This window comes from Cupressus sempervirens, chromosome 2 (assembly GCF_028749045.1).
Source record: "Cupressus sempervirens isolate cs-2001-9-10 chromosome 2, ASM2874904v1, whole genome shotgun sequence".
NCBI classification, from domain to species: domain Eukaryota; kingdom Viridiplantae; phylum Streptophyta; class Pinopsida; order Cupressales; family Cupressaceae; genus Cupressus; species Cupressus sempervirens.
The window spans coordinates 502,566,586-502,590,187 of NC_143119.1; the positions used below are offsets into that span (position 1 = coordinate 502,566,586).

The 23,602-nt window shown below is 30.5% G+C and overlaps 2 protein-coding genes across 2 annotated transcripts; both read left to right on the forward strand.

The window, feature by feature from the left end:
- Positions 1-471: 471 nt before the first annotated feature.
- On the forward strand, positions 472-20,500 carry LOC149573197 (zinc finger CCCH domain-containing protein 62-like). Its single transcript, XM_089815924.1, has 10 exons — positions 472-770; positions 905-954; positions 5,697-5,803; positions 18,093-18,133; positions 18,570-18,663; positions 18,838-18,936; positions 19,065-19,140; positions 20,053-20,142; positions 20,317-20,396; positions 20,480-20,500. The coding sequence occupies exons 1-10, from the start codon at positions 673-675 to the stop codon at positions 20,498-20,500; spliced, it is 756 nt and encodes a 251-aa protein (XP_089672050.1). The 5' UTR covers positions 472-672.
- On the forward strand, positions 18,093-21,200 carry LOC149573198 (uncharacterized). Its single transcript, XM_089812119.1, has 4 exons — positions 18,093-18,663; positions 18,838-18,936; positions 19,065-19,140; positions 20,053-21,200. Exon 4 carries the CDS (start codon positions 20,544-20,546, stop codon positions 21,189-21,191), a length of 648 nt encoding a protein of 215 aa, XP_089668245.1. The 5' UTR covers positions 18,093-18,663; positions 18,838-18,936; positions 19,065-19,140; positions 20,053-20,543; the 3' UTR covers positions 21,192-21,200.
- The last annotated feature ends 2,402 nt before the right edge of the window (positions 21,201-23,602 follow it).

Genomic DNA, 23,602 nt, shown 5'->3' on the forward strand with positions numbered 1-23,602 from the left:
AATATCTTGTACGAAGTTCATAAGATGTATATTTTATTGTAATTCATTTAATTAATTGAGTGAGCTAATAGTATCATGTTATTAGTTAATTTAATAATGAGTAGAAGTGTAATTATAAAAAATTAAAAATTAAAAAAAAATTATAAATATAGATTAATGAAAAATAAAAGAAATTCAGATTCACAGTTTATTTTGCTAAGTATGAATCATGATGAATAAAGTATATAAAATTATTATGACTAAAACAAGGATAATATCTTGCTAGCAAGATATAAATAATGAAAAAAAAAAATAGCAATAATTAAAAAATGATAATAAATATAATTTGCACAAAATTAAATATTCTAAACTAAAATTCAACATAATATTGGAGCTAAGCTCAGTGTAACTATATTCCAAAACTATATCATTATGCAGTAAAACCAAGCATTAGTAACCTCCAATATAGGGCCAAAAATACAGGCGATAAGTGTCCAAGGATTTTAAGGTACGTGAAATGCAGCAAGAAAACGTTTGGCTACTTCAAAGGGAACCTAAAATAGGCACGACCGCCGCCCATGTCATGACCGGAAAGATCGAAATCCATGCAACTTCAATAACGCTAAAATATTACTTTGTATTAAATACGTTTTAGTGGAAGAAAGATTGTTCCTCCAATTTCTGGCAATACAGATGGATTCTTCGTTGAAGCAGGCCACTAATTTTTGCTCATGGAATTCTGTGCATGAAAAACCTTCTCCTTCTCAACATCGACACTCACCGCAATCCAGGTAAAGATCTTCTGTGGAATCTCAAATTTAACATAATAAGATTGAAATTTGATCATTGAGCGATTCAAAATAAGATTGAAATTCGATCATTGAGTGATTTAAACTAAGATTTCTTTATTCTTTCAATTTTACAGAAATAATGCCGAGGACTCCACATACGAAGAAGCTGTGGAGATTATTTCAGGTTTTTCTTCTACTTTCAACTTTCAACTGTTCCAATCGTGTATAAATTTCAGAAAATTTCAGATCTGCGATATAAAACCCCTAATCATAAGCTAGATTTCTAATGTACTTTTCAAAAGTCCCTTCCCCTGTTCGTAAAGCTGATGCTTTTAGTGCATCAATGTCAAGCTCATAGATCTATGAAGAAAAATGTAAGAATGCAACTGGAATCCATAGATCTACTTGAAAGGAAAATAAATGTAATTATTGTTGCATGTAAATGAGAAGCTCTGGGCTCGAAAAATGTTTATGAGAAGTTCGTCTTAAAGAAATTCCTACAAATTAATCAGCGACTGATTAATTACGCTCAAGATGAGTGAGGGATTTATTCGACTGCAACTAATTGATACAAGAGAATATACTGACCGATTTAGGGATGAGCGAAAAGTATCTCAGAATAAACAAAATAGGTCCTGAAGTGAATTTAGCAATACAAATATATTTCAGCAATGTAAATCTAGCCTAAGTATGCGTCACATCCAGAATACTGCAAAACAAGTCTAGAAGTTGATGCTCATAATGTCTGTTTTCCTACTAAAATTTTATCTGTTGAGAAACTAAATTTTCTCAAACAGACAATAAAGCATTTAATTTATTTATAAATTGTCAAAAATTGTTTATAGATTCCGTCACTTTTTGTAATATATATACGTATTAAATATAATTTATTTGAATATTTAGAGTGGTAAAATGTGAATGTTTTCCAAAATTTATTAATAATTGTTTTAATTGTTATCAATTATATATATATATATATATATATATATATATATATATATATATATATATATATATATATATATATATATATATAATAGAGTATATGTATTTTAGAAATTTAGTTTATTTTTTCATATATTACTAATTTATGGTTATTTTCTAATTTTATATTATTATATATTGCAGGTAATAATATTTAAAAGAGGTGAACTAAAAAGACATCAAAATGATTGACAATAATAAATAAGTTCATATAGAAATGACCTTGAAAATTCAATTGTCAAGACACTTGAAAATTTGTCACCATGTTTTAAGCATGTGCAAAAGTTAGAAATTTGTTGTGTCTACATTTTAATTTTATTTTTTGATAAAATCTAAAAATAAAATAAAATCATTCAATAAAGTTGTCTTCAAGCCAACAAATTAATATTGGCATTTAATTTTATTACCTTCATCACATATTTTTTAATCTCAAAATTAATTCTTTCGAATTGACGAGCATAGAGATCTTACGCTTTATGTATTATATTCATCCCAAACTGTGACTTATCCATTAAATAACCTCATACTCTTTAAATGCTTCCAAGTTTGATAATAGTAAACAACACCACCATCAGGGATAGATGGATAGCTTATCTGTATTTTTCTGCCAATGCATTATTTGGCAACATCCAGAAAGTAAAGATCATGCAGCTATATACATTCATTTCCTCATCTCTTGTCCAAATAAGAAAACATTTTGTCTAAATTCAACCCTTATTCCATACAATGAGAAGACATCATTTTTATTCCATGCATCGTACTTGGATTTTTTGCACATTTAACACAACCAACCATCCAATTGATATAGAAAGGTAAGAGTATGTAGCCACTTTTGTCACTCTTAAACATCACATACTAAGGGAAGAATTGAGCTTGGGAAAATAAGTCAACTTTGACTATTTAACACTCTGGTCTACCAATTAAGCTTAGTGTGTGATGTTTAAGCCGTTCCCTTTTAACACAACCACACATCCAATTGATTCTCCTAATTTAACAAACAAACATAGCCTTCTTCTAGAGTCTCATAAAATTTTCAATCCACCTAAGATTGGTTCTATTTTGGTGCCTTCCAACCTTCATATTTCTATTTTCTACTTAATTTGATCACTCTTCATTTAATAATTTAGTTTCTTAGATAATTGTTATTTCAAAGTTTGGGATATTTAACCAATGTTTAAAAAATATTATTTATTAGGGGCATTTGGGCTCCTAACATTCTACAATAAGACTTTTATTAATTATTGTAAAGGAACTTCCCCTTCCATATATGGAATAAAGTAGGTAGCTCTTGGTCTGATTTTATGCTTCCTCATCTATTGTTCTTAGCTTTGAAGTTGATCTCCTACCACATTTTAAAAGAATATTACCACATTTGGGGGTAACCAATTCTAAAAAAAAATTTGGAATACCTAATTTGTTACTATTTTGAGCATTAGCAGTCACAAATTGGTCCACACTTTCATTGGTTTTATCTATATTTGATTCAAGATTATTATTTATATTATCAAAAATTTATGGCGTGACATCATTTTCCAACAAAATATTGTTGTTAGACATATTTATTCTAGTATCATCTGTATCTAAATCATGATTGATGCCCATCATATCATAAACAACTTCTAATTTTCTATGGGGATTTGATTAGCAGTTTTAGGATTAGACAGAAGAGGTTCGTCCATATTTATTTTTGTATTTGACTGAGGCCTAACATCTCCTAAGATAGTTTCATTAGAACTAGGATTATTACATGTGGTTGGTTTATGTACAAGATACTAAGTAATTAGTTCATTTCTAACTCCATCACATGGATTACCATAATTTTACCAAATAGTTCAATTAGCATTTGCATTTTGGATTCCATGGATTTTATAAGTTCCTCACATTTCTATACATTAATTAAATCATCCTTGAGTTAAATATTATCATTAGTTTGACTGATTTCAAGATTATCATGTATAGTAAGCTCAAAGAGTTCATATATTTGTTGACAGTCCCAAATATTTGTGTCTAATATAGAAAGATTGATAGTGTTTGTTTTTAAATGAGAAATGCATATAATTCATTTCTAAAGATTTATCAAAATCTATTAGAAAATTAATTAATGACTTAGAGGCCTCAAAATGAATATCCTTAGGATCCCAATTCCTCAAGTTGCATTTATTTTGTTGATTTATAGGAATCTAGGGTACACACGTATTTCATCTTTTTTTATGTTTAAATATTTTAACATTCTTCTAACTTTTCTCTTCATTGCTGTTTGATATCTCAAAGCCTCCTCCTTTCTCCTTTAAAGTGAGTTGAAGTATTGAATCCAATGCATGAATATCTTGTTTTGGGAGTAATCCTACTTTTAAAAATAATTCCTTGGGTGTCTCAATTTTTTTGGATAAAATGAACTTTCTCTCTTCAATCAATCCTAAATTGGTTCTAGGGTAAATCTTATATGAACTCATTAAGGTTTCTAGTTTGAGGGATCTTATTTTGCACATTGGATTCATTTTAGCTAGTATTTTAACTAAACTAGTGTCATAGCTAGGTTTTTTATATACTATAGAAGACCATATATTGTTGCTTATTAACACTAGGGTTTCGCATTGTATCAGCTCAACTAGGATATGATCTATAAAGCTAATCCAATGAGGGATAAATTTTTGAAGTGTACGAGGTAGCTTAAAAATTTAGAATCCATTCAAAAAAAAAAGAAGGAAATGTCATTAAACATCAAATAAACACCTAATAGAAGATACTCTTTTAATTTTTTTGTTTTACATTCTATCATAATAAATTGTATTCCAAAGTGGAGAATACTTACGTATGTTCCAACATTTTTCTATATTTTCCCTCCCCAACATTATTCCTTCCCACACCATCATTAAACCATTTTCCTTTCTTTTTTTGTCTTCAACCCCAAAGGGTTATTTTCATTGGACTTGGGATCCATATTAGTTATTTTAGGTGAAGTTATGAGGTTAATTTTTCCCTCAAAAGTTATTTTTTGAATAATTGGGGCAATTGGCATTGATCTAGTTCTAGGAGTTGATTGAGAGTTAGATGTAACATATTCAGAAAAGGGTTTTGAGCATATTTTTTTAATTTGCCCCTATTGTGAAGGATGATATTTTGTTAGATAAGAGTAGCACCTATACTCTTATACATGTTTTTGGAAGTAGTATGCTATCCGTCCATGAAGATTTTGTCAATTCAAGGTGTCAATGCCTTTGCATCATAGTCTTCTGCTCTCTCTGGTAAGGTCAAACATTTCCCTTTGGCTTATTTTCCAAGTTATTATGTTTGAAATATATGATTTCTTCCATGTCTTATAAGCCCAAATTGATGCTTTAACAAATCCAAATTCTAAATAAAAATAAAGACTTATTTTATTAATTTCTACAAGTTCAACCCCTTTTCAACTACAAAATTTGTTGTGTTGTGCATGATAAATCACTGTCTAAAGAGGCCTAAGAAGTTTGTTGCCTATTTTATAAAAGAAATATTTTTTTAATGGTTCACTAATGGGAGATTTTTTTTTGAATCACAATCATTTATAAAAGAGAATTGAAAGAAGTTTTTTTGAAAAATGTTCCTGAAAAAAATACTTGATCACTTTTACTAATTAAAATATTTATTGGAGTTTGGAATAGCAATGAAGTTTAACATTCTTAATATTACTATGTATCATGGATGGTATCTTTGTTTTATCATCATCTACTAGTAATTATTACAAAAAAATCTTTAGATCAAAAAATCATTTGTATATAAGCATGTGAACTCATTTGTATTACATAAAAGGAAATGAAATATTCTATATCATGTTTATATGTGTATATTTTTTATATTAATCATTGTATTTCATATATAAATGATCATTTTCAACATTAATTAAATCATATTTGCAATATTTATGTGACATTTTACTAATACATTTCTTATTATTGTATACAGAACAAGGTGATTTTTCTCAACTAAAAATAGAACATTGTCGAGCATACTTACGAAAATATGGGCTTCTTATCGGATCTAGAAAGTCAAAGAATTCAAGAACATGTCAAGTAAGATATTCTCATTTGTTTAGTATTTTTATTATTTTAACATCTTTTACTATTTCATTATATTCTAAAGAAAAATAATGATTATACAAATTATGAGAGCTAGCATACCCATATTTAAAGAAAACTATGTTGATGAATATTGAATTTCAATATATTAGATATTTGTAAAAATGTATAAATCATCTCATTTTAAATTTTAAAATGGCTAAATATTTGAAGATGACAAAACAAATATTTTTGAAGTATCCAACATGATTTTTTTATTAGTATTAAATAATTTAGGATTATATAAATAAATTAATTAAAGGAGTTTTATAATAATCCTCCATTATGAGAACCTTAGGTTAAATAAAATTTATCAACGTATGTAATGCTTTCAATGGTCTAGCAACATATGTTGTGATATTCATTGATATAACATGAAGTTCCCATGGGATTGCTTAAGGGTAATTTTTGCTTTAGTTTGAGCAACTAACATGTTTCCATGTAATTTTTTAATTACAAGGAAAGGATAATTGAGATCATTAGTAATTTTGGAGGAGAAATTGTTCTTTAAAAATTGAAAATAATTATTGGAAATTGTCATGAGCCTAAATTCATAAAAACATTTCATAGATTATAATAAATCAAATAATAATTATATCTAGTCATACGATAGAATTGTTAAATATACCAATAATACTACATTTAACATATATAATTATTGAATGAGAAAAATAATATTTAAACATGATCATTTAAATACAATCATTTATGTTTACATATGAATGATAAAGTAAAAATTCTTAATTAAATACTTAATTAAATAACTAATCCAAATATCAAAAGAATTAACCTAATTAAATTCCTTCCCACATATAAATGGAGGAATACATTTAATCAAGCAAAGGAAGAAAAAAAGGACAGGCAAACTGGTCAAAAGGTGAGGACTTAGGAATTAGAAATCAACAAGCCGTGAATCAGATTTTAACAACACAGTGATCGCCCATTGGAAGACAGAGGACAATCCTCTAAATACTAAAAGACAGTCTGCAGTACAGAGTGAATGCAAAAGGAATTTCCATCGTAGATTCATTGTGGCCTATGTGGGTACCTTGAATCTGACATAGAATCAAAGAGAGGAACAAAGTCAAGTTTGAAGCTGAAAAAAAACAAGCCTAAACATTATTGTTGTTGTCGCCAAAGCAATAGTTCAAGGGCTTCTTTTCTTCTGCTTATTTCTTTTGTATTTCAATGAGGAAATGGGGTTTTCTTTCTAGTTCTTTCCCCATGGAGTTATTGAACTAGCTATTTTAATATATAGTTTGTGGCCCCATCCACATTTGCCCCTAAAAAAAAAAAAAAAGTTTGCGGGCACACAAGGAAGAAGATTGGGGACCCGTCAAACCACAAGCGATAGTCATTAATTCATCCTAGTTATTACGGCATCATAAATCAAAGGACTGGAACCATAATAACATGGACAACATAGTACCAAAGGTAAAATTAGTCCACTTTATGTTATTTTTTAAATTAATTTTTGTAGTAGGGTTACACATATTCCTATACTATACAATATACTATTGGCATACCTCTATTCATATACATATATATAATATAATTAAATAGTGGCAAGGTATTTGTATTATTTAAGAAGTAATATTTACGAATATAAATAAATAAATAATTTGGTTTATATATTTCTCACAAAATGAATTAAGAATCTATAGTGACAGTATAAGGACATTTCTCGCCTATATAAATGGCTATGTGCCACTATAGAGTCAAGAGTTGTCTTTATATGAATGGCTAAGATGGGAATTGATGGAATCTCATAGTGTCAGTGCATGTGATGTAACCTATCGTATAAATGGCTTATTGTGCTAGTGCGAGTAATTACTTTATTCTAGGTATAAATGGCTAAATGAGTAATGAATCTTATAGTGCCAGTACAGGAAGTGAGATCCTTGTATAGATGGCTATCGTGTTAGTGCAAGAGATGAGTAACCCTATATAAATGGCTAGATAAAAATGAGGCAATGGCCATAACTATGGCTAGAATAATATATTTAAACTTGTTGATATTCAAACTTCACATCTAATTTTTAAGGTAATAATGTTTCAAACTAACCCTAAATAGTGGGGACATTACAGGAATTTATGACCTTGGCCTCTTAGTTTAAAAAATAAAAAAATAAAAAATAGTGGGCCTGAAAACAAGCAGATGGTCCTTATTAAAAAATACTGCTTTTAAACCATTTTATTAGAACTATACAAAATATCTATTCATTATTTTTGCACTACTACATAGATATTTGGAGCTTTTTAGAGATGTTTCTCTAGTCGTGTCTAGTTTCTTGTCTTTGTAACTATTTGTGTCAATATATAGAGCTATCTATTTGATAGTCTATCTAAATTTGGAGTTATTGGAAGTTTGTGATGCATCTCCATATCTAGTATAATATATTCTCACTAATCTTCATATTCACCATCTTCATAATCAATGTGCACTATATTTTTGAAGTTCTTGAAGTGGCTCACACTAGGCCATCTCGTGAATCATTCTTGACAAATCAACATCTCTTCTAGTCATGATCATTTAGCTAACTATGTTATATTATGTGTATGTCTTATACTTTACACAATAACTTGTGTATGTGCACTTCTTGCCCTTCTCATTCAACTTTTATGTCTTCTCTTTTGACAAATTAACATATCCAATGTATAGCTTTAAATACTCTTACTTGTGCTCAACTATCCACTTACATTTTGGTAGTTCCAACCCTTTTGGACATATATCTATCAAATTAGTTACTTTTGCTACAACTCAAAACTATTATTCCTTTAAGAGTACCTTTCTCTCTTAGCATGATCATTTTCATCCCTTCAATATCCCTATTATTCCTCTAAACGACTATTTCATTATAGAGTACAACTTTTATTTTTCTCCTTGTTTATGACATTTTTATTTTAGACTTAACATTTTTATCAACAATATAAAAATGACTTTAATTTCTACTAGTATTGTTTCTACAACTATTGTTCAAATACCAAACTTCAAAGTTTCCTTCTTCACCAATATTTCTTATGAATAAAGTTGTGGGTTGATTTACTTCATTTATTTAACTAGTTGATGTATGTTTTCCAATACTCACTTCAATAATAAAACTCAATATTTTCCTTATCATATTTATTTTGAGCTAATGATCTTCTCTTTTGGTTTTGAGATAGATTGAAAATTCCCTTCTCTCTAATTGTCATCTACTCATTCCATGTTATCTCCTTTAGAACTACTATGGATTACTTCTATCACAAAGTACAATATATTTTCCCTATATGATAGAAAGTACAAAAGACCACATATAATACCCTAGAATATGTGATGTGAACTCCATTTAGTGTTAGCATATATTGGATGTTGGATGCTAGAAATTATCCATGAGTGTTGAAAAACATTCTTCCCATTGGGAAGAAATGACACAATAAATGTGTGCAAAATGACTTTCTTTTCTAGATAGGAATATGTAAGAAGCAAGACTAATCTCTATGAGAAAAATAATTTTGTCACAAGTTACAAAATTAATCCTCCAAAAACTCTTATGGTGAAATTTTTAAAGTTCCCCAAACCATAACTTTCCAAAAATTTAAAAATATATCCAGGCTAAAGTTAAGCACCCTAGAGTTGGAAAGAACTGGGCACTAAAAATTCATATTCAACCACTTTTTCAAACTTGAAGGAGGGGAAAATGGTTGGAATTTTTTTTTCTATTTTTTTAAGTTGAGGGGCTTGTACATGGTCATAGTTTTTCACCACCTAGATGGTTGTGTTATCAATTCTAAACTATAACATAAGAATTTTTTAATACTCAAATTTGTGTGGTATGTGGGGGCTAACAAAGTAGATCACCCCACACAAATTTGACTAATACTCTCACATGCATCTAATGTTGAGGAGGCCATGCTTTATCTATTTATGTAGGAAGCCATGTTTATGTACATACTCATGAAGATGAATAAAATTGTGATGTTATAGATAATTGAGGCTATGAATGTCATTAGGTATCAAAGGCCACATATTGTGAGCCTCATAAAAATTTTGTAGGTTGCCTTTCACATGCTCCATCTACACATGCTGAAAACCTCTTTTAATATTTGTTATGGGATTCAAAAAATCTTAGATTGGGTCTAATCCCATGTAGAATTCTAAGAACTACTAGAGATATTAAGAAACATGTAATAATAAAAAAGAACATAAAATTGAATTTTAAATAATGCAATAAGAGGAGTACACATTAGTGTGAGTACTTCCATGGAATAAGGGATGATCTCCTCAAGTAGAAGTGGTGATTTAAAGAAACTCATTAAACTATGCCATGCTTTCTAAATAAAACTTACAACTCTCTAATAGTCTCCTAAATGATGGCAGCTTGTGTAGAGACAAGTGTCAACTAAGTATGCATGACTAAATAGGTTTAACAAACCTAAGTATAATTAAATAAATAATAATTTTTTTAAAAATCATCCATAATTTATTCTTTATTTTTATTCTCTAGATATATAGAATAGTTTTTTTAATTATGAATAAGAAAGAAAGCTAGAATCACTACAAGTACAATAAGAGAACATAAGAGAAAGATGGCCTCCCCAAAAAAACCTAGTAGACTACCCCTCGCCATCTCTAAAGATAACTATATACATGATAATATACCCCATATTTAAAATTGGAGATATCTAAACTTACAACAAAATCCACTTTAGTGATAGTCACATCAACATAATTTGTATATATATAATGATAAAAACTATCATCATTAACAAATCAAAGCTCAAATCATCATATATCAGCTACAAAAAAATGATTAAAACTCCATGTCTCAATGTATTCTATCTTTTCAATCATGAGAAAACCACCTTTAGTGAGCTATGTGGATTTGTTGCTTGATCATGCTGGCATAAGAGACTTGTGATGGATGATGTGGACATGGTTCATATCTTAAACAAAATTCCTACTTGACTCACCCTATCTATTCAAATACCCCACATCATTTAACATTTCATTCTCCTGGATTGGGAATATAACTTGATAGTTTGAGGGTAAAGGAAATCTAGTCTAATAAAAAATTAGTGTAATGAAATCATGTTTTGATATACTTATTTGGCTAAAGTTTGTATTTGTGTCACCTCATACTTGAACCTAGGCTAGGAATTTGATGGCTATAGTGGCCCTTTTTCTACTTTTGAACTGCATATGACATGCTAAATTTTTTTTGGACCGCATTGATTGATAGGTTACATTTTAATAAAATTGTAACATGATACTTAATTTTATTAATAAACCATCAAATTTTGTTATAGGCAATACCAATTAAAATATTAATATGCAAAATGTAAGCTTAGAAACTTTCTTAAGTTAACATGTATGTTGCTAATTTATAAAAAAAATTGTAGAATCTTATATTATTTTACAAAAACATATAAATTTAGAAACTTCTAGGTACAAAATTTTTGTAAGTATTACTAATTTATACTTTAAAATTGATTAAATATTAAATTTTACAAGAATTATTAAATTATTAAAAATAAAATGACAATCAATATTTATTATAAAATGTAAAACGAAAGGTATTATCATGACCGAACTATCATAAAACATACTCATGATAGGCAGCCTGGTGTGTGTCAAATTCAAGACCTGCTTGAACCAAAATTCTATTTTGTATAAGCTTTAATTTAAAAATAGAAATAATTTTTTTCATTAAAAAAATATGATGTTGACCTTTGCATTGAGAAGTAATTAAATCCCTTGCTAAAAACAAATTCAAGTCTCAAAACTCATGGTCTTCCAAAAAAATGTGATAGGGAAGTGCTGCATGAAAGCTGCTTTGGCACCTTATGATGATGTGCCACTATGAAGAGAGCCTTAATTATTTGTCTACTTGGGGTAGAAATCTAAGATTCAACCTCTTCTTTATGAACTTGATGATGCTCTTTTAGAAAGCACGAGTGGATTTAAGACAACTTTGAATCTATAAGTGACTTTAGATTTGGATAAGCATCCCAAGAAATACATTTTGATGGAGAGTCCAGATTTACAACTGACACCCCCATATTAGCTAGAAAAAATTTAAAATATTATATAAATGGTAGACTTGTTGATTTAAAATCATAAAAGTGCACATATATAGAAGCCTAACTTAAATAAGGATTTTTATTATATTAACTAAAGTGAATATTTATTTTATAAATACATGTACTATCAAATTTATTAAATCTAGAATTTTTTTTAAAGAAATGATTACTTATTATAGTTTTGTTAGAAATATGATATTTCAAATTAGTCAATAAAATTTTAACCATTTATAGTTTTATTTATGTGACTATAAGTAATTAATATAAGTATTGGTTCATATGAACAGTTTGAAAAGCGATGGAGTCAGAAAATACCCTCAAGAATCATTTGTTGTTGATTGTACAGGTAAATTAAGCCACCAAAAATTAGAATTGAATTTGAATAGATTGTCATAAATATTTTTATCTTGAAAATAAGTTTAAAGTAACATTGTATTTGAGTTTATTTCTTAATGAATTGTTTAGTCCATTTATTGTTCATTCTATAATGTTTGTAATAAAAATATTGTCAATTTAATTAATTTACATAACAATGTGTACAATTAAATATTATCTTTGTATTGATAATTATAATCTTGTGTAACACTAAACACTTATGCAACTAAGGTTCATATGATATTTTGTATGACAAAATTTAAATTATTTTTTGAGAATGCTTTTATTGTAAAGTATTAGCATTCATTTTTAAAATTAATACAAAAGAGAAAACTAGATGGGTGTTTGTATGTTTTGATTGGTAGTTAAGAATAATGGGAGCCTATAGCATGAGCTAGAAATATCATTTTAATACTTTAACTAATTTTGGGGAGCTTTTGAGGGTGAGTGGAGCTATTTTTCTTGGTGAAGAGGCAATTTAGTGAGAAGGCTAAGGTGGGGATTTGGCTGTGTTTCTTTTTATGGGATTTTCTCAGCTAAAGGAATATTAAAGGAGGGAAATACTTTTAGATGTAGGCATACCCTCTACTCATAAAATTGTAAGAGATCTCAAGAAGATGAAGGGAAGGATGGAGAAGAAGATGTTGTCTAGGCCTTCTATTGTAGGTTGGTGAAGTCAATAGAGGTGACATTTTTGGTGTTGCTTCCTCAAATTTGGTAAAGGAAGTGGTCATTTTATAGTAGGGTATCCTTGATGGTGAAGACCAAGGAGTCAATATGGGCTTTATTTTTGTCTGTTCTAAAGATTTGGATGCTCTATGGATTTTTTCTTGGAATTTAAGTAGGCTCTTTATTTGTTGTAAAAATATTTTTACCCCTTCATCTTATTCTAGCTTTTCCTCTTTGAATGGGGTTCACATAATTGATGGGGAGAATGACCTTCTTATGGATGTCTTAATGGAAATTATTTGTTAAATATGATGGATGTGACTTCAAATTTAGAGGCCTATGATGGTGGTCTATTTTTTAAGTTTAAGAGAGGGGTTTCTCTCACTTATTTTGGAGATGCTTCCTTCAATTTCAATCATAGTTCAATGAATAGGTCTACTCTATGCTCTATTTCTGTGGATGAAAAGTTTTACATTGAGTTAGTAGAGGATAAGATAATTTTCTGTCTTCCTTTACCCTATTATCATATGTAATTAAAAGTTTAGGAATCATTATAGGGTTGTTTTCTCCTCTCCTCAAAGACATGATTCTAATATTTCTAGTCTTAAAATGTTTCTCTTTTTCCACTAGCTTTAGCACAATATGAAGGGATGTTAGTTGTTTCCTGTCTCTCTACTATCATTGTTTCTTTCTTCTCGACTTTGAAGGAGCCTTGTGCTATGCTAACTAATGTGATTCATAAGGATACCTTGTCCTCAAAATTTTCTTTGTCACATCATTTTTTTCAAGTTTTAGTGTGCCATTTTGAGGTTTTGCAAGATTGTTAATTTGAACTAATTTTCATTTTTCTTCTTGATGGGTTGACAATTTAATTGAGGAGGTCTTCTGGCAAGTTTCGCCATATTCATCCCAATACACATAATGTACATAGATGGATTCTTTAGACATGGAAGCTTAGTAGACATGTTTAAGTAACATCAATATTAAATATATTTTTTCAACTTTCCATTTTCCAAACAGAGGATTTTAATGATCCTTCATGATAGACCTTGTCTTTTGGGCATGAATTCACTTTATATTTGAAGTTAGTGTCTTGGGTTAAACCAAAAAATGGAAACTCTCAAGTTTCATATTTGATTCATTTTCTAGTGCTACATTTGAGATTTTTGAATGAAAGCACTTTTAGGATTATTGTGAACTCTTCTGAATTATGCTTCAAATAAGGTATTCAAACTTACTTAATGTGGTTTTATTTATAAACTTTGAGTTTATGTGGAAAAAGATGATGTTCTCTCTACTCGTATTATCATATTCTTTGTATTTGGTAAATTGGTGCAATAGTGAGTTTGAGGACTCCCTATTTTTAAATAGTTCTTGTGGTAAAGGTTTTTAAAGGAAGAATTGGGACTTTATTTATAAAATTAAGAGTCAAACCCATAGTTATACAAGGCCTTCTTTATTTTTGTATTTGGGAGATTTAGAAAGTTGATATTAAGATAACCCCCTATGGATATTTCTATGAAGTTGTTGGTGAAGGTCTTGCTAATGATTTTATAATGGTACTTTCTTGCAAGAAATTTACACTTGAGGAGAAGGGCCCTAATTATAAGGTAATGCAAAGATCCTTGGAATATTTTTTCAAAATAGATTTTTTTATGGATCTCTAATTTAGTAGGGCTCTATTTATTTTATTGTTTTCTTTCTCTCTCTTTTGTAGTTAATGGTTTTTTTTTTTTTTTTTTTCATTTGATGATTTTTTGGGCTAAATGTTTCATCATATCATTGTAAAATGAAATATGGTCCTTTCAAAATATTTTTTTATCCAATAAAAAATATACCATAATAGAAAAAAAGTCTTTCATATCAAATTGGAAAAAAAATATCAAAATTTAAAGAAAAGAGAACTATGTAAATTTTGTAACATTGGAAGAAATTTTATTCTTATATAGAAGGAAGATCGATGGAGTAGCTTCCTATGAGGAGTACTTTGGTTATTTGACACATCCCATATGATGAGATTAGTATTTATAACTAAAATTCCCCAACAATGTAGATGCAAATGCTAAGAAAAAATTAATGGATCCACGACTATTGAGGAAAATCATAAAGGTGGAGATGTTACATTATAGTAACATTTATAGTTATTGATCCAATCTTTGACTATATACTACTGCAATACAATATCCATAATAATTTACACTTACCTTCTAAGGAAAGAAAATACAACATAATATTTACTACTAGATGTATGAACTAATTATGGAATGTGAAAATTTATAATAATAAAATATATGTAATATATGGCTTCTAGGGAACTATTCCCTAACCCCTACTAAGGCATGCATCCCCTAAACCCTAGGGGGGTACATCACCCATACATTGACACACTCAACTACCAAAGAACAACCTTATTTTACTGCAAAGTTGAGATATCATTTTCCTAACACACATGATTTTCACAAATCTGTTATTTGATACTAGTGTATGTTATATAAGATTGTCCCCTATGCGAGAAATTGGATGATAAATTTGACAAAAGAGTACTTGCAAGTCTTCACAAATATTTGATCTAATGCATAATACACTAGCAAGACCATTTCCAATTTTTCATTGAAAAATAATCACTAATATCTTACCTTTAATAAATAATTATTCCAAATTCAAGAACAACTTCTCTTTTCATTAAAAATCTAAAGTCTTTGATGGATCCCAAGACTTTGAGCATCATGGGAAATGAGAAGTAGTAATCTTGAGCATATAGGTCTTCAACACTAAATTATCTAGTTTTTTTGTAAATGAAAGACTTGATCTTTGAAAGATGTAGTTAGCTACATGATTCATTCTCAATAACTTGCACACAAACACTAAACCATATTTCTCACATCCAAGATTTCATTCCACTAAGGGTCATAAGAAGAATAACTCCCTTTGAATTTTTATATGATAGGAAGATTGTAGTCCATCTCCTCAAAGTATTTGAAAAACCAATTTAGGCTCACGATCCTCTACAAGAGAAAAAATCTTGAAATCACAAATATAATATTACATGCTTATTGGATATCTTTGTGACATAAATGAATATTTTATTATAGATCTATACATGATATCTTTGTTAAGAGAAGTGTACATTTTGGGGAAAATAGTGTCAATTCATTCTCCAACAATTCTCCTTTTTCCTTCATACAAAATTGGCATAGACATATGAAGAACTTTCCTTGTACTTCCCAAACTTATTAGGTTCATTTATCACCCCATTAATTTTAAAAATTTAGATGATGAGGAATCTCATTGACCCCATTATATTCTTGTTCCAATTGTTGAACTCAAGAGAAACACTACATCATGTAAGCACGCTTGGTGGGAATCGCCCAAATACTTAGGGGAATTGATCATAGTATATTGACATTTCACATGCCTACATTGACATGACTGAAAACCCATTATGCTTTTGTGAAGTCTCAGGTTTTCATAAGTGACATTTATTCACGAAAATTTATAATACAATTATTTTTCTTTAGAAAAATGTCACATAGTATCTTGTTCTAGTTTCTTATAAATGAAAAATAATTTAGAATAAGTGGATCATTCATTCTAATTTATACTAAATAGTAGTAAGACAAGCCCTATGCATGGCTTGAGGCTAAAGGATTTTCACAAGTTCATAATATTTTATATAAAAATATTTTCCACTAAAGATAAAAACCTCCATTCAATTGACTCTTTCCATAGTTAAAAATCATGACATTAAATGTACATGTATTGGATTGAAGTGTGCATTTTTATCATAAGGGTCTTCATAAGACAATTTACATTTTCCAACCGTAAGGTTTCATTGACATTTTTGATGATTTTTAGGTTAACAAAATATCTCTATATAGTCTCAATCAATCCCCTAGATTGATTGGTTTGGAAAAATAGATGTGTTTCTTAGTCATCTATATTTACCTAATGCCACTTAGATTAGTTCTTATAATAAAACAACCCAATTCAATGTTTTTTTCTATATATTGATGATTTGGTTGACACAAGAATAAACTTATCCATCATTACTACAATAGACTACATTTCATAATTTATCATGCCTGGCTTTGTTTAATACACTACTTTCTCAAGACTTGGAACATGTAATCCTCTTTTGAGATCACATTTTCTTTCAAGGTATTCTCTATCTTATAACTCAATTTTATTTTGAAGATTGCAAATATATCCCAACTCCTTTTAAAATCTAGAATTAAGATTATGGTTGGATTATGTTCCACTAGTTTATACTACCTTGTGTCACTAACTTATTGGAAGCTTCATCTTTTTGACTCACACTAAGGTCACAACATATTTTATACATAGTTATCATGGTTTCATGCTTCAAGTAGGGACCTAACAATCTTCATTAGAAAGATAAATGAAACTTACACTACATATAGGAAATTCATAGATACGGGGTTCAATATATAATAAGAATTGGTTCAGACATAATTAGATGTACGTGAATTCTAATTGGTCCATTCACACTTGTCATTGTGAATATATATCAAGCTACAATTTATTTTTCTTTTAGCACTATTTGTTCACAACTAAGGAGCAATGCATCTTTATTCTTTCTTTAACAATGACTCTGTAGTGAGGGTTGTTTATAATACCACTGAAAGTTGATTGCCTTAAAATTACTTTTCATTGAGATTTGCTTCCTTCCTCCAAACAATCAGTCTACTTTTCAAATGAATTCATCTTAGATGTCAAAGAAATTCGTCTAGACAACAAGAGAGGGTTGGATCTTTAGTTGGTTGGCTTCCATTAGACCTTCAACACAAGCATTATCCACTACTAAAATATGTGATGGTTGTAAAGTCAATCATCAAAAACATCGAACAGAAATCAGATTTATATTTATTGACACCCAAATTCTTCAAATAGACATAGAATTGAAATTCATAAATTGACCCCCAAATTCTTAGAGTCAAATTTATAAATTGACACTTCCTCTACATATTTCAAATAGTCAGATTGGAATCAAAGTTTAAATTAACCCCAAATGTTGTAATTATCCAAAACTACTCGTTTATTATCTGTAAGCAATGTGCTATGAAAAGAGAGTTGCTCCAGAGTTGACTGTTGACTAACGAATCAACGTGCAATGCAGGTGATGTTTCTGTGGCGAATGTCATTCTTTTCGAGCAGAAGGTTTATGAGAAGTATATTGCTCTTCTTCTATTATGTTTTCAAGTTTTTAGCTCCTTAATTTCAGCCATTGCTCTTATTGTAGATAGTATGATGAGAATATATTTAACGAGATCAAATTGTCCAGTTTGGAAAGCACATTCTGATCTTATATTCACATTTGACATTATACTATTTCCTTCAAGATAAATCATTTGAAATTATATCAGTTTCTTTAATAGAAACATAAATTGCAAATGAATTAATTAACCAAATAAAAATTCAAAGGATGTTAATGACATCGAATTTTTACAATTGTCTTAAAAGTTTGTTAATGAAAAATTGCCAAAAGAAAACTAGAATAAACAAAATTACTGTTTAAATAGATCCGCTTTGTAAAAGCTTTATCGATGATGATGAGAATGTGGTCCGATTGGTGCCACTGATATAATTTGTCAAGGACTTCATCAAAAGCGTGTGCTCTGCCTCCACTGGGCGAAAGAATTGTAGCAGGGCGAGTGGTGAAAGAAACCCCAGGCACATTCACATTCACGGTGAGTACACACTCATTCAATTTCATTATCAATGTTTTCAACCTTCCACAATCTAAGAATACTAAGATTAAAGGCTTGTACAAAGGCCTGTGGTGTACATATTCTATGAATTATGGATTGACGCCCAAAACAATGCTAACGCTAATGCATGACTGCCCATCTCTTGATTCACAGATTGAAGTATTGCGGACGAAAGGAATGAATCCTTTGCCTCCTTTGTTCCCCATTACCATCGCAAGAAAAGAGCTTCACATGTTAAAGATCTATCGTCAGGTAGACAACAATTTTTTTATAAAGGATTCTACTTTTTCGCTAACTTCTTTGATTAAGAACATTCTTATTATCAACTTTATAATATAACTTCATTATATGTTTTATGGTGTCTCTCTTATTGAGCGCAGCTTCTTCCTTCGGAAGAAATATACGTCAGAGCAATGAAGGAGCATGCTGAAAATCAACATAGAAATGGTGAAAGAGGTAATTTACTAAATATATTTAGGGCGACACAGTTATATGGTATTCATTCAATGGAACTTTTGATAAACTCTGCAATAGAGTAAAATAAAGCAGAAAATAGCAGTAAATACAGGGCAAAACAGAGCATAACAGATCAGCAGAAATGAGATTAGATACAGCAGAGATGCACACTAAAACCTGCAAATATATTCAACAAATATACTTTTAATTTTGTTCCATACATATGTGAGGGCGGGAAGGCTGATGTATTTATAGATCTATGCAGCTTCTAGAGAATTCAATAGAAGCTTACGGAGATGAAGAACGGTTAATCTAGAGAGCCTTCTACTTTTAGATATTTTTAGAAATTACATTAAATGCTCAACTAGTGAGCACTGTAAACAAACATTATTCTAACAACTTTCAATGCTAGATCAGTAGTTGATTATCTTTGTTTTGTATTTTGGTAAGATTCAATGTCATATTAATATTGTTTTGAAGCGTTTAAAAATATTAATATAATAAATATATAGTAATTAGTGTTTTATTGGACTGTCAATATGATGTAATATAAGTTAAGGTTTTTAGGCAAGAGTCTACAACACAATGGTAAATTGTAAGCCTCTTATCTCAAAGATAATAAAAAAATGTAAGTTAAGATTTTTAATTCAATTAGAAATACTTGAAACTACAATGTTTTAGCCACTTTAAACTGTCTGATCCTCTTCCAAAGATGAAGTGTTAATTTTGATTGGACAGCAAGAGTACTTAATGTTTTATAAAGATCTAAATTCAAGAGGGCTTATCTATTTTAATTTCAATATTTCATATTGTTACCGGCTACAAATAATATGTGGGATAGTAATTTAACACCATAAAACCTCAAATGAAGACAAGTCCTAAGCTTGGAAGTGATAAAATTGTGATTGACAGGAGGCCCAAGCAACTGTATGAATGCAAATGAAAATGATGGTGATGTTTTGCCCCGCACTCCACCTCCAACACGGGATAATGGCTGCCAAGGTATATATAGATGCTAAGCTGATTGTTTTCTTCCTTTAAAAGTATGGATGGCTTAAACATCACACATTAAGGTTTCATTTCTACACTAAAAATATTAAATAGTCAAAGTTGACTTATTTTTCCAAGCTTAATTTCTTCCTTACTGTGTGACATAAAAATAACCTGTACTAACAGTTGACTTTGATAAATTTGTTGAAGTAGAAGATATACCATTTTATACTGCTTCCTCTGCAAACTCTAATGTGGAGGCAGCAGTAAGAGAAGATGAAGAGCACAGAGATGTGGCACAGAAAACACAATCAAATGAATTCAACAGCTCTCAACAAGACAATTGCAGGCAACAGAACGCACAAACTGATTTAGAGTGCTCAAACATTTGTGCAACTGCTGGTAGAGAGAAAATGTCCAAGAAGAAGAAGCAACAACCACCAAATGTGACCACTGATCCGAACAAAGATCTCTTCTTCCGTCAATTTCATGATAATTGCACTGCTGATAAAGAGAAGATGTCCAAGAAGAAGCAACAAACTGTCAAAGGAAAGAAGGATACCACTGAGATTGAAGAGCTTTTCATCCTTCAAGTTCATGACAATCGCACTATTGACAAAGGGAAAATGTCTAAAAAGAAGAAGCAACCACCTGTGAATGAAAAGCAGGATACCACTGAAAATGAAGAGCTTTTATTCCCTGAAGTTCAAGATAATTGCACTGCCAACAAAGAGAACATGTCTAAGAAAAAGAAGAAGCAACACATTGTGAATGAAAAACAGGATACCGCTGAAAATGAAGAGCTTTTCTTCCCTCAAGTTCATGATAATTGCACTGCTGACAAAGAGAACAACTCTAAGAGAAAGAAGAAGCAACAAACTGTGAATGAAAAGCAGGATACCACTGAAAACAAAGGGCTTTTCTTCCCTCAAGTACATGTTAATTGCACTGCTAACAAAGAGAACATGTCTAGGAAAAAGAAGAAGCAGCACAGTGTGAATGAAAAGCAGGATACCACTGAAAATGAAGAGTTTTTTTTCCCTCAAGTTCATGATAATTGAACTCCTGACAAAGAGAATAAATCTAAGAAAAAGAAGAAACCCTCTGTGAATGAAAATGAAGAGCTTTTCTTCTCTGAAGTTCATGATGATTGCATTGCCGATAAAGGGAAAATGTCTAAGAAGAAGAAGCAATCAGCCTTGAATGAAAAGCAAGATATCACTGAGATTTAAGAGTTTTTCTTCTATCAAGTTCATGATGATTGCGCTGTTGATAAAGGAAAAATGTCCAAGAAGAAGAAGCAACCAGCTTTGAATGAAAAGCAGGATATCACTGAGAATGAAGAGCTTTTTTCCTTTCAAGTTCGCAATGATTGCATTGGTGATAAAGGGAAAATGTGCAAGAAGAGGAAGCAACCAGATTTGATTGAAAAGTTGCATACCACTGACAATGAAGAGCTTCTCTTCCCCCAAATTCATGATGATTGCACCACTGATAAAGCCAAAGTTTCTAGAAAAAAGAAGAACCAGCCAACTGTAAATGAAAGGTCAAATATCGCCGAAAATGAAGAGTTTCTCTTCCCTAAATCGGAAGATAATTGCACTATTGATAAAGAGAAAAAATCCAAGAAGAAGCAGGATACCACTGAAAATAAAGAGTTTTTCTTCCCCCAAGTTCATAATGATGGTTGCACTGTTCATAAAGAGAAAATGTTCAAAAGAAGAAGCAATCAATTCTGAATGAAGACAAAGATACCACTGAGAATGAAGAATTTTCCTTCTCTAAAGTTCATGACGATTTCACAGATGGTAAAGTGAGAATGTCGAAGAAGAAGAAATACCAAGCAACTATGAATGAAAAGCAGGATGAAGAGCCATTCTTCCTTCAACTTCACGATGGTTGCATTTCTGCTAAAGAGAAAATGGGCAGTAAGAAAGAGAAGGAGCAGAAACCAGTTGTGAATGAAAAGCAGGATACCACTCATGAGAGTGAAGAGCTCTTATTTCCTCAAGTTTATGATGATTGGGCTGACTTACTTGATGATGTTGATGGCTGTTCCAAGATTAAAAAGAGGAAGAGAAAACAAAATGAGAATGAATTGGCATCTGAAGAAGAGAAATTGAAAGAAAAGAAGAGGTGGGGTGTGGAAGTGGAAGTGGAAATTTAATAATAATATTATATTAAATAATAATAATATCATGAAGTAAATATTAATAATAAATAATAATAATATTGCATAATATATCATACTATTATATGATAATAATAATAATTATTATATATTTAATATGAAATAATAACAATAATAGCGGTATACTAACATGTCAAATATTTGATTTGAAATTGAATATCCGATGTCAAATCGGATATCCGATATCATATCGGATATTCGATAAGGCTTGGCTTAACCTTCCAGGTTTGGTTCCTAGATAGATAAAAAAAGTCAGAGCGGATTTTGAAGCACTTTTAGGCATCTTCAAACTCTCTTTTTTTCACATCGTCACTTTTTGGCACATCATGATCATGCACATACCCAAGAGGCTAATCAGCTGGACTTTTTTAGGCCCATTTCTCTTTGTAATGTGGTCTATAAAATCATCACTAAGCTCTTAGCAGAGAGGCTTAAAATTTGCCTTCCTATGGTTATCTCTGAGGAACAAGGGGGTTTTGTGGCAGGAAAACAAATTTTGGATGGGGTGGTTATTGCTTCTGAAGCTATTCACTCTATGTGTACTTCCAGGGAACGTGCTATGTTTATTAAGCTTGATATGGCCAAGGCTTATGACAAAGTCAATTGGGATTTCTTGCGGAAAGTTCTTCTTTCTTTTGGCTTCAATCAAGATTGGATTAGATGGGTTCTTAGCTGTGTTACTACTCCTTCCTTCTCGGTCCTTCTTAATGGTGAACCGACAGAGCTTTTTGGGGCTTCTAGAGGTCTTCATCAAGGAGATCCCATCTCACCTTATTTTTTTATCATTATGGCCGAGGGACTTGGTCGACTTATCAAGTTTCATGTTTCCCAAAATTTGATTCAAGGATGGCAATGGGGAAATGGTTTGCCTACTCTTTCTCACCTTCAGTTTGTTGATGATACTGCCCTTGCTGGGAGAGCTCGAATTTGGGAAGCTAAAGCCTTTCAGCTCACCTTGGATTCTTATTTGGCTGTCTCTGGGCAAAAAATTAATAAGCACAAGTCCTCTATTTTTTTTTTCAACACTCCTGAGCCAATCCAGCGGAGGATTGCTAATATCTTGAGATTTCAGATTGCGTCTCTCCCTCTGACTTACTTGGGGGTCCCTATTGTGGTGGGTAGACAACCTAGGCTTTTCTGGCAAAGCTTGCTTGACAAACTTCGTCAAAGGGTCAATAATTGTACTCACAAGTGGCTTTCTACTGCTGGTAAGGTGACACTCCTTCAATCTGTCATTCAAGCTCTTCCAATATACAGAAGCATGGTTCAGGCTGCCCCGAT

Coding starts and splice junctions, on each gene's coding strand:
- LOC149573197 (XM_089815924.1), top strand. CDS start 673: ATGGATTCTTCGTTGAAGCAGGCCACTAATTTTTGCTCATGGAATTCT. Junction 5,804..18,092: donor AGAATTCAAGAACATGTCAA/GTAAGATATTCT, acceptor CGTGCAATGCAG/GTGATGTTTCTGTGGCGAAT. Junction 18,134..18,569: donor TCATTCTTTTCGAGCAGAAG/GTTTATGAGAAG, acceptor TAATTTGTCAAG/GACTTCATCAAAAGCGTGTG.
- LOC149573198 (XM_089812119.1), top strand. CDS start 20,544: ATGTCCAAGAAGAAGAAGCAACAACCACCAAATGTGACCACTGATCCG.